Below are 12,189 nucleotides of genomic sequence, written 5' to 3'. Positions count from 1 at the left end.
TTGCAAAGAACCCACAACATTTTACTATTCGAGGTACGACGTTGTTTCCAGTAATTGCGACCAGCCACAGTTTAATGCCTTCGTCCAGACGTGGCTTGTTCATGGCTGCAGCTGCCGATGATTGATGACGATTTTCTTTTTTTAATGGCAGCATTGGTACCCGGCTTGTGCACCCTGGCAGGGCGTCGGCAAGCAGACACTCTTTGCCGGCACGGCTCCCGCCGGCCATGGAGGTGGCGACCAGCAGCTCCGAAGAGAGCTTCCAGGCACTCAATCACGCGGAGCAGATGGCCCGCCGCATGGAGGGCTACCTGCGGCACAAGCAGCTGTGCGACGTGGTGCTGCTCGCTGGAGATCGACGCATCCCCGCGCACCGGTGCGGCCTCGTGTGTGTGTGTGTGTGTGTTTGTTGTTTGTTTGTTTTGCACGAACCTGTGCACATATCGAGGCAATGACCTTTTTGTTTACAGCCGGGTGAAATGAAGGCTGTGTGTGCGTTGCTTTTTTCGCACCGTACGTAGCCTCCCGTGCTAATCGGCAGTGCGAGGAAAGGACTGCAGACAACACGAAGCGGTTCTAAAGAAATTCGTTTTTTTATCACGACTCCCACTGGCTTCCTCGTAGCAGAAGCAACAATGTCTCGTTGCGTGTGCAAAGGACCTGAGCGTTGAACGCCTCGGATGTTTACGGTGTAGAAATTTATTGGGGAAACTGAACATTTCCGGTTTGCAAGCAAAAACGCCAGCAGTTCACGTGGGAATTCGGAGACAAATTTAAATGGCAGTGCAAAGTATCAAAGGGTGGTGTGCGAGCTAATTAACTTGCAGAACAAGAATAACGTAACATCAGGGATGGTTGCTGTGCACAATTGGAGCGGTGTACAAATGAGGACTAAGTCGCTGTTATCGTTGTTTGTGTTGCATATTTCTAAGTTTTTTTTTTATTTGAATGTATATTGCTTTCGTGTACAGCAGGATGTACTTTGAAATAATAATCGAGCACAGATTAATTTTCTTTATTCCATTGGAATATATTGTAGGTGGTTATCAGTCATTTTTTGAGTAATTATTTTAGTTGCTGCCAGACTTGTTTTTAATCTCTAACTTTAAGGACTCCTAAATGCTATAATTCAAAATACAAAAGCCCGAAGATCAACAAAGTAACAACACCTGTCTTGCTAACGCATTCCTTTTAAACCTTTTATTGATGGCCTATCGTTAGAAATGTTCACCGTTGCATTTTCATGATTTTTAATAACTGTGGCTAACATTGCGTAGGGGGGCGGTCGAGAGGGGTGAAAATAAAACGTACGCTCGTCAGATTGATCCGTTTGCGCAACCTTTTCCTCCTCGCTGCTCTGTTTTGTACGACAGGCTGGTGCTGAGCTCCGTGTCCGACTACTTTGCAGCGATGTTTACCAGCGACGTGCGGGAGGCAAAGCAGGAGGAAGTGAAACTCGAGGGCGTGGAGCCCACGGCTCTCTGGGCCCTTGTGCAGTACGCCTACACCGGTAACAAATACGTGGCGCTCTGACCACCACACGTTTTTCACCAAATATAGTGTCAATATTTCGATTTAAAGCTTTCGTGACTGCAGGGATTCATCATCTTGGTTCTTTCGGTAAAGTCATGTAGAAGGGAAGTAATAAAATAATAAACATAATAATAAAAATAAAACATGATAAAATAATTCTCACGACGTTTCGGCAACAACGCAAGCAGCCGTCCTCAGGTGAAGACCAGGTCTGTCGGGGAGACAGCGTCTGAATGAAACGCCACCACGCTTGGAGCGTATATTATTTTATTATGTTTTATTTTAATTATTTTATTACTTCCCTTTTACGTGACTTTACCGAAACAACCAAGAAGGTAGTGTCAATAGTTTGCGATATGATCATTATTCATAATTGGTTTCTGCTTGGGTTCGATTGAGTTGGTAAAATCCTGCTTCTACTTTCACCCTCTACCACCACAGTCAATAAAAGCACGTGGTGACATGGGCAAATATATGCCAAGTTATTTTGGTTTATCAACAACTGGAATGTTTAAAAGCAAGTGCAATGTCTGTCGCCATCCTCCATCCCTTTTTAAATCTTATGCTCCATACTGCTGCTTCTCATATCTCTCTCTCCGCTGCCTTGTCGCACACGGGCAGACTTTAATTTGGTGTTGTGTGTGGCATTATTAAGGTAGTGGTGAACCAGATAAAAAAAGACGGAGGTCTGGTTGTCGCCCAAAAGTAGGTCAAGATGAGCTCGTTGTGGTTTTGATAGTTAGGACCAAAAGAAAAATAATATTTTGGTTTGGGCTGTTGATGTCCCCCATGCTGCACAAATTGGCAATTGCATTCGGGTTTGGGTGTCTTCACAGCTGCGACCCAAATTGCAAAGACTGAGCAAGGCCAAATACAACTGATCATATTTCACAGAAACGTGTCGTGTTTTTTTAGTAAATGCTTGCTTGGCTGTTTATTTTGACTTAACTTTCGTGACTGCAGAAATTCATTCTTTGGTTCTTTTCGGTAAAGTCTCGTAGATAAAAAAATTAAGTGAATACAAATAATAAACAGCAATTAAACACTAATGTAGACTGTAGCCTGGTTCTTAATCTGCGTGAGTGTACTGGCAGTCTATAATGTAGACTTTAATATTGGTATTTTCAGTAATATAAAAACAAAAACCATGATGTTTCAATCGCAACACAAGCGGTCGTCATCAGGAAAAGAGAGGTTAGCCTCTAAAGACAAACTGTTTATAAAGGTTTAGAGAGGGGCATAGCCCAAGTGTCGGCAGCTTGGGTGGGGAAGATGATGTTAATGTAAAAGAAAAACAAGCAACTGTACCAAAGGGCTGCCAGGCAATCATTGCACCTCGCTCCACTCGCCCACACTGACGGTGGAGGTTGACAATAAAACTCAAGTCATGACCCAAAGTGGTTTACATCTTTACAATGATTGCTGAGTTTATAACCATCCTCTTGGTTGAAGTTGTGTCTGTATATATGGATGGCTTCATGAACGAATCTTTGATGGCCGGTAGGCTTGCAAAGTACCATCGTCTTAGATAAATCGATTTAATGTGGGCCAGCCGCATTAAAATATTGATCAGCCACGGCAGAAGTATTGGTCCTACTTTGTTTCAAATCTGCCTTGTGCTCGCGTACATGGTCCGACATGTCGTTTACTTTCCCCAATGTAACTGCTGCTGCAGATGCAGCTTAGTTTGTCGATGCCGGGATATTGCATGTCAGGAATCTTGTCCTTCACAGATAGGATTAGAACACGTATTTTATGTACCGTGTTAAATCGGACCTGGATCTTGTTCATGATTTAGGAAATATTTTTGGTTACCCCTGTATGTATGGCAAGGTGATGGTTTTGATTGGATCATTGGATGGCTCTTTCCTCTGGTTGGGGTGATGGCTTTGAAGATTGTGTCGTCTGAAATATCCATTTGCCTTGAGAGCTTGGTGTACGTGTTTTTGAGTTCACTGGTTAGGTGTTAATGGTTGGAGATACATTGAGCTCGATGGTGTAGCGTTTTGATGAGGGAATTCTTCTGGGATGGAATGTGGTGGTTTTTAGGTAGGCATCAGTATGTGTTACTTTCTTGTAGACAGACTGGCTCATTGAGCCATCTGGTCTCTTTGATTTAGGACATCCAAGAAAGGTAGCATGCCATCCTTTTCTCTACCTCCCATGGTGAATTTGATGGCTGGGTGTATGGAATTAATGTGGTTTGAGGAATTGTTTCAGAGCTGGTCAGCCACGTGGCCAGATGACAAACGTGTTATCCACGTACCTCTTCTACAAGGACGGGTGTAGAGTGGATGCCTGGATGGCGCCCGTCTCAAATTTTTGCCACTTAAAATATTGGATACAACCGGAGATAAGGGAGAACCCATTGGGGTGCCTTCAGTTTGTTTTGTAGACTGTTCCATTCCAGGTGAAGTATGTATTGGTGAGGTAGTGTCTCACCTGTGTGGTACATCAGCATTCAATCTACATCGAAACTAACTCGCAAATCACCTGTCCCCAGGTGATATGTCTTTTAATTGACAATACCAGGTGAGCTGAGTTAAGAACATAAGAGGTGGTCTTACCAGTGAATTGCTGCAAGGTCTTGGACAGCTATTGGGCCAGTTTGTAAGTGGGTGAGCCAATGGTGGAGACGATGGGACGAAGGGGTGTACCTTCTTTATCGATTTTTGGCAAGCCATAGAATCTGGGTGGTCTAGCAGCAGAAGATTTTAAAGGAAAACCGTTTGGTCTGTTCAATGAATGAAGCTGAATCGGTGATGATATTGTTCGTTTTTGTAACGAGGCTGTTGGTGGGATCTCTTAAATTTTTTTTGTGTAGCTACCATCATTTAGTAGGTCCCTGAATTTTGTTATTGTACGCGTTTTTGTCCATGATGACCGTGGCATTGTCCTTGTTGGCTGAGAGGATGACTATCCCTCCTTTTTCAATTGAACTCAACGCTCATCCTTACTGATGTTGTTGACTGGTATCTTAGCGCTTTTTAGCGTTGCAGCAATTTCAGATCTTGTCATGTCTGCAGCGATGTGTCCCAAAACCCTTAAGAGCTAAATCGACCTGGGCAATAATGTCATCCACTGGTATGTGTGTTTTGGGGGGGTGACCTTTTGAAGTTCAACCCGTTAGCCAAAACCGATTTTAGACCGTTTGGAAGTTGGGCTATTACTCGGATTAATCACAACTTTGTCAACGTCTAACTTTTTAACGTGTTGATCTTGTTTCTTCTTGGAAAGGAGGTTGAACTTGGAAATCAGGTTATTTTTACATTTATCTGACATTGTTGCAGTTGATGAAGCAGTCGTGTTATCTATATTCCCAATCAGATGTAGACTTTTTCCTGTCAATATTAAGTGTGATTTCAAGAGTCTTGTCTAAGGCTAGTTTACATTTTAGATTGCCAGTACACTCACTCCGATTTTAAGAACCAGGCTATTGTCTACATTCGTGGTTTTGTTTTTATTTTTTTATTATTATTCACCTCGTTTTTTATTATTGTTTTTCTATCCATGTGACTTTACCAAAAGAACCAAAGAATATGGTTGTTTATACTTTTTTTTTCCTGCTTTTGACAGCTGGAGGATTTTGACCTGCTTGTGCTATGGTCCATGAGGCTGGGTGCTGTTGAATTGGCCAGAGCTGTCCTTTGAGCAGTTGCCAACTGCCATTTTATAATTATCAAATGAGGTTCTCCTTTATTCAAGCAATACTTGGCTCCTTAAAGTGACTCATTAGCATGTGCGCTAACTTGGTTAGACATGTTTTGGCATTGAGGGCATACCAATGCCACGGGGTGCCATGCTGTTTACATAGCCCACTGATGAATGTTGCAGTCGCAAACATATTTTCTCTGGCGATGCTGCATGTCATTTTTCTTTGTAATTTATCGGTCAGCTTCTCCCGGCAGGCAAGGCTGCGTTGGCTGGCTGGGTCGTGTAGCCAGCATGCCCAGCCACCGCATGCCCAAACAACTTCTGTTTGGCTGCATTGAGGGGGCTAAACGGGCACGATATGGGCTGGAGAAGATATGGACCTAGATGCGGTACGAGAGAATGTGGAGCTGAGTGAACTTTCCGAAGACTGGTACCAGCAGTGTCAAGATTAGCCGTTAACGGAGGAGGCTTGTGAAAGACTCTACTGGGCAGTTGGAGGCAGTTCCAACTGGAGGGCAGAGGAGTGATGCTCACAACAAGCGGAGCGCTGGGTGACTAAAATGCAGCAAGTTGGCACAGTAAGGGGTGCATCTCCCGGTCATCTGTCGACCAACCAATGGTATCTGGGTCTGTCTTGTCAACTGTTGGTAAGCCTTCGACACTTCACGTGGCCTCCACCTGACCTGGCACAGACGCCGTGGTGACATCCGTCACTTTGTGGCGAATGGCGGGTATCGGTGAATCGGTATTGGCACGCAGTTGATGCTCAGGTTATTTGTTTAGTCTATTTAGCCAATCGTGAACAAGTGGATTTTTTTTTGTCCAATCCATGAACTGTATTCTTCAGAGGGGTATTATTATTTTTTATATCGAATGTGAGCCTTTTAAAGCAAATCCCCTCTGCTTCGCCATGCCGATCCACAATGTTCTTTAACCTTTTCGAAAGGTAGCACACCTTTTCAAAAATGAGTCGTTGGTATTGTGGGATGAGGCCGCTGGCTGCTTTCCAATTGAGACACGCGTTTAAGTCTTGGGCAGGAGGGGGAGTGACAGTCAGTCAGAGCGTGACGTCGTACGTAATTGAGAAGCACGTGTTTGGGTTTTTTTTGGGGGGGGGGGGGAAGACTCGATTGCCATTTCAGGTTTGAATAGAAACACAAGTGTGCTCATTACGCACTCCATTGAACGTAAAATACACTGTAGCAGCGGTGATTTGCCGCGTGGCTGCAAAAAATGTATTCTCCGTTCCTTCCTGACAATTCTCTCGTTGGCCTCTGCTTGCCGTTTGGGAGAAATGCCAGTGTTTTCATGCGCTGAAAGTCCTTGTCAACATTTTAACGTTCAGCAATTGCTTGACCCACTCCTTTGTTCTTTTCGAGGCGTTTGTTTGACCTGGCCAAATGCAACCGCTACCTTTATGCACGTGAACTCGCGCAAACTGCACGTGGTAACACCTGCCCCCCCCCACTCCCCACATAATGACATCCTCTGATAAAGACAACACAATTATATTTTTAGTAAATTGGTTATTTCGCAAAACATTGTTTCCACGTGCGTTTTTGAGATCCCATGGGTGTGCTTTATAAATCATGTTCTCCTGTACTTAGGTCCAGGCAACAGACGGGGTCAGCCAACTGACAAATGCATCTTCTCCATAATTTATTGTGCTTTAAAAAATGTAAAAGCTGCAAAAGGAGCAGCTCCGAATGCCTCAACTCGCATGCCCTTGTGCGGTTAAAGGCTCCCAGCTGCTGTTGCCACTGGAGGGATTTTTCTTTCTTTTGAAATGCATGCATTTTTTTATAAAGGGTGCTTTAATTAGCAAAATTTATCTGCATGAAATGACAGCGTAACCTTTACGTTTGAGGGGGGGGGGGGGGCGGTGGGGGAGGGGGTACGTAAAAAATAAGCCCCAAAGAGTACAATTTGCCCTAGCGATTGTCTGTCACATGACCTCCGAGGTCACTGAAATTAACCCCCATTGATGTGAAGAAAGCCATGTTCATATTTGAAATGTTGTAATAACTGCTCCTAATGATAGCCGGGAACAGATAATGGCATTTCAAGAGCCATGTCTCGACTTGCATATACGTTTGGCGTATTATTAAACCTTAGCAAGACTAGGCCCAAATGAATTTTTATTTCAAATTCCTTACATGCCATTGACTTTCCAGGTTCATGTGTGCTTTGAACACTTGCTAAACCTATTGCTAAATTGTCAAGTCACCTTAATTATAAAAGAAACACCTTTTTTATATTACATTCCTAAAATGAAAACCGTGGGTGGAACGTTGGCCAAGTGGTTGGTGCACTCTGCTATGAACCCAGCGATGATCTTAATCGGCCCTGGGCCTCCCTGTGAAGTATGATCGATCGACCCCCATGACCGACGACACTGGGAAGCCTTCACCCAGCATGGAGTTTAACAAAGGGCTGATATAGTGATAGGTTTTTACCCTTTAAACTGGTACAAAAACCGACACCTTTATACAAGGTATCATGTTAGCAATAACCACAACACAAGCAGTCATAATGCAAACAAAAAGAAACAACTCTGATAATGATATGCACTGTCCTTGAAGTTGATTGGTCCACACCCGAGACAGCTTTTCTTAGAGCCTAGTCTCCATTGGTGTTGGACCAGATGACGCCAAAAGGCGTACAACTCAAAAACAACGCACTATCAGAGTATTGAGAGCTCGGTAAGCATTTACACAATGAGACCTCCTTTTTTTTCCTTCTTGGTTTTTTCGGTAAAGTCACGTAGAAGGGAAGTAATAAAATAATAAAAATAAAACCTAATAAAATAATGTAATAAAATAATATAATAGAGACCTCCTTTATCAGTGGCAAAATATAGTGATAGATTTTTACCCTTTCAACTGGTCCAACACCATGTGAGACTAGGCTCTAAGGAAAGCTATCTCGGGTGTGGACCAATCAACTTCAAGGACAGTGCATACATTATCAGAGTTGTGTTTTTTGTTTGTATTATGACTGCAGGTATTGTGGTCTATGCAAACATGACTCCTTGGAAAAACAAGGTGTCAGTTTTGTTGCCAGATAAAAGGGTAAAAAACCAATTATCATATTTTTTCTTCTGGCAAATGAGGTTCCAATGGTAACAAAGGGCTGTCAAGGTACTGTTTTCATTTAGTCGGTACAACTTCGTATGGTACCGAGTTATAGGCATATCGGTGACGAGGTCCGGTATATGAACATTTGTAGAGAATGACAATCGCACCACACACATACCTCGCTGATTGTGGACGGTGAAGTGCTATTTAGGGCAGATATGTGACGGTCCCATGTGGTGCTGTTGATAGGTGGACTGTCAACAATGACAACAGACAATAACAGTTCCACAAATTGCTATTTACTGCACATGTAATGCAGGCGGTTTTTCGAGTCGCAGTGCGCGGGGGTACGTGACATAGTCGGATAAGAGACCGTTGTTACCACGTTCCAATGGCAACTATCAAAACGCAGGCCACTCCTACAGGGGTATCAGAGCTTAGGAAGAAACACAGGGTTGTTAGTTTATTGAAACATGCGGTTTTTAGACCGGTTTTCATTGCACTGTAATCTGTCCATGTGTTTTTTTTGTGTGCTGGCATCAACCACCTTTTCACATACTCTGTGCCTGACATCGTTTTGTTAACAAAATCCTTTGGGGGCGGGGGACGGGGGGGAAACATCGCAGGCCGCCTGGACTTGCGAGAGGACACCATCGAGGGCCTGCTGGCGGCCGCGTGCTTGCTCCAGCTGTCGCCCGTGGTGGAGGCTTGCTGCGGATTCCTCATGAAGCAGCTGCACCCCTCCAACTGCCTGGGCATTCGCTCGTTTGCCGACGCCCAGGGCTGCACCGACCTGCACAAGGTGGCACACAACTACACCATGGTGAGCGTCTGATTGCCGTGGGTTCCTCCACCCCCCCCACCCCCTGAGGTGATGGGCGTCATAGAAGGGGAGGGGGGAGGTGGCAGGGGGTAGAATTCCCACGGGTGTCTCTGCCGAGGTGCGAATAATACGTTTCCTGTAATTGACTGAGTGGTGGCTTTTGGTACGGTTCCCATATTTGTTGGCATATATATACACACGTATTAGGAATGAGATTTAGATTTTTTTAATGTTTGGCTATTTAGTCCCGTTTTTCAGATGGCTATTTTTATGTTATATAAATAAGGTGTTTTTGAATAACATGCATGGTTTGGCTGCTAAATGCATAATTACTTGAAATGCTAATAGTTTAATTACATTTTTCAACACATCTCGTTTTCATAAAACCTTTGTAATATTTGAATTCATGGAAATTTGACGTTGCGAAAATAACATCGTGTGACCCGTTTGAAAACTGTGCAAAACGGTAAATTCGCGCGGGTATTGAAGCACAACCCTGCTTCCCGCCCCCTCCACCACGCTTACCTTGAGCCCAGATGTTGTGATCGTGATGTGCTTTGAGTCAACCGGAGCGCCACACCTGTTTGCCTTGGTACACACAGGAGAACTTCCTGGAGGTGATGAGAAACCAGGAGTTCTTGCTGCTGCCAACGGAGGCGGTCGCTGACCTCTTTGCCAGCGAGGAGATGAACGTGCCGGGCGAGGAGACGGTGTTTCAGGCGCTCATGGCCTGGGTGATGCACGACGCCGAGACACGGCGCCACGTCCTGCCGGGCCTGCTCACTCACGTACGCCTTCCGCTGCTCTCGCCGCAAGTGAGCCTGCGTGTCTCCGTGTGTGTATTGCGAGAAATAACATGGCCTGGCATGAGCACTGGTGACATTGCCACCGCTTGGTGGCGAATGGCGGTTGTGGTCGTGAAAAACGAGGGGAGTGGGTAGTGTAGCGGTTGGCGCGCTGCGCTCCGCACCTGGCGATCCGAGTTCCATTCTCGGTCACGGCTGACACCAGTGATTTATCTAAACCTGTCTTGGGCCTCCCCTAGGTCGACTCGGCCTGAAGTGAGTTTCTGGTGCGGTGTGTATCATATCAGCGCTGGGGAGACGAAGGCGGCTGGGCGTAGTGTTGGCCACCCCCCACCCCTTCGTGTGTGGTTCCGACCTTCATAGCTGCTCTCTTAACGGCACTTGCCCAAGAGTCTAAGCTATACGGGGGGGGGGGGGGACCTTTTTTCTTTGTTTGACATGTAAAAGGTGCAAACCTGCAAATTGCAGGCATACACCACTACTGGCGGGGAAGGGCTTCTGCGAGAGAAAGCTCTGCTATTTTGGCTCTTTTCTACTCTGGCCAGATGCCTCGGAAGCGGTTGGGAGTATCCACACTTTACCTTGCCACATGCAAACCTCCCTTTTTGGCTAACTCTTGTCATTTATGCTTCTGAGTGGACAGGCTGGGATGGGGTGGGATTTAAAACCGATTTGGCTCCCGGTGATTGTTACTGTCACTTCGTGGCCCATCGTGGCTCTAATGTCCTGTCTCCTACGTGTGCAAGCGTTCATGCACAGCTGTGTGCGTGGATTTGCAAAAAACTTCTGCCGTTTGTAATGACCCGGTATCAAACACAAATTATTTGATGCTGCGTTGTTGGTGGTGTACAAACAGACCCGACCTCTCTAGCCTCTCTCTGTGCTGCGAAGAAGAGCAATTTCCCAAAACGTTGCCTATTATAGGCTTCATTTTTAAGGATTTGTTGGTATCAAGTGCTTGAATAACATAAAACGTGTACATAGTATTTATTCATTGCGCACAGAATACAATTCATATGGTATTTAAATGCCACACCATCTCAAGGAGCTGTACATTAAATAGTGCTCCCTATTTCATTTTTAGAGGGCTAGTCGGTCCTATATGGGGGGTGGGGAGGAGAAAGAAACGTCTTTGACCTGGACTGCAACAGCCGACAGCGTGGATGGCTGGGAGAAGGAAGCTTCCGACTAATGGGTGCAGTGGAGGAGAATGGGCGACCTCCCACTGAGCGCAGGTTGAATGGTGGCTTGGACACAGAGCCCTGGTTGCTGGAGTGAAGAGAGTGGAGGGGGAAGAGTGAGATGAGGGAAGAGGCAGGGAGAGTCTGTGGAGGGGTGAGGTAGGCAGGGGTGGGGGGTGTGAGTCTTATGAAAATGTACACTTCCAGCTATCGACACACTAGTGTTACCGATGAGCACTGGAAAGATTGCCATTCGGCACGTTAACTTTTATTGCAAGATAGGCATGATAGTTTATGCTTTAATTCGTTAAAAAAAAACTAGGTCCTCAGCCCCTGCAGCTGTGTTCTTGCAATACTATGGCACCGTGGGATGTGCACACCGGTACTATTCTTTAGACGCCACAGGAGTGTGGCAATGTCGGCGAGAATATGCACAATTGCACGGGCGCCCACGCGTTTTGCGAGCCGAGCAGATATGCGATGTTCTCCGAGTACTTGTGGCACGTTCTTTTCTCATCTTTGTACACCCAATTTCAGGGTGTCTTCCAGCAACAGGATGCCACGGTGACCTAGATGTTAACTACCTCGTCTGGTATACAGGAGGTCGTGAGTTTGATCCTGACTTGTATATTTGTAGTGTGCATGTTTTCACCGTGGCCACGTGGATTTTTATCTGGGTCCTCCGGCTTTTTCCTCAACATTTAGGAACATTTGTTTCGAGTCTGCTATAAATTTCCACAAGCAACTTCGTTGAGCTATCATTTGTGACCAGGTCGCGTATGAAAGAGCTACATAGCGCAGTGGGCCTTACCTGGTAAAATAAAATAAAGTTCAATAACAACCTTTGTCTTCCCCCCCCCCCCGCTGCCTCACTGCCCTTAACCTTCCCCCACACACACTTTTATCAGTTCCTGGGCGACCTGGAAAGCAACCCATTGCTGTGCGATGATGTGGAGTGCCAACGTCTTTTGCTGCAAGCCATGAAGTACCACCTCCTTCCCGAGCGCCGCCCAGCCATGCAAGGGGCCTCCACTCGGCCACGAAAATCCACCGTGGGGACCATGTTTGCTGTCGGAGGAATGGACGCCACCAAGGGTCAGCTGTATGAATTAGGA

General features: G+C 45.6%; 1 protein-coding gene across 4 annotated transcripts in view; it reads left to right on the top strand.

Annotated features, from left to right (window-relative positions):
- LOC144722736 (kelch-like protein 5) overlaps window positions 1–12,189 on the top strand; it is a 64,125-nt gene that overhangs the window by 33,106 nt on the left and 18,830 nt on the right. For 2 of the 4 annotated variants that reach the window (XM_078601091.1, XM_078601095.1), the window contains 5 exons: window positions 182–376; window positions 1,374–1,510; window positions 8,891–9,087; window positions 9,690–9,902; window positions 11,983–12,169. In XM_078601091.1, coding sequence (XP_078457217.1) covers window positions 182–376; window positions 1,374–1,510; window positions 8,891–9,087; window positions 9,690–9,902; window positions 11,983–12,169 — 929 coding nt within the window. Of the gene's footprint in view, window positions 1–151; window positions 377–1,373; window positions 1,511–8,890; window positions 9,088–9,689; window positions 9,903–11,982; window positions 12,170–12,189 lie in introns of all 4 variants that reach the window. The other 2 variants (XM_078601093.1, XM_078601094.1) reach the window with 2 other exon arrangements.

The sequence above is a fragment of the Lampetra planeri genome, chromosome 15, assembly GCF_965212315.1.
Source record: "Lampetra planeri chromosome 15, kcLamPlan1.2.h2, whole genome shotgun sequence".
NCBI lineage: Eukaryota > Metazoa > Chordata > Hyperoartia > Petromyzontiformes > Petromyzontidae > Lampetra > Lampetra planeri.
The sequence above is the reverse complement of the archived record's forward strand: the minus strand, read 5'-3'. Positions and strand labels throughout refer to the sequence as shown.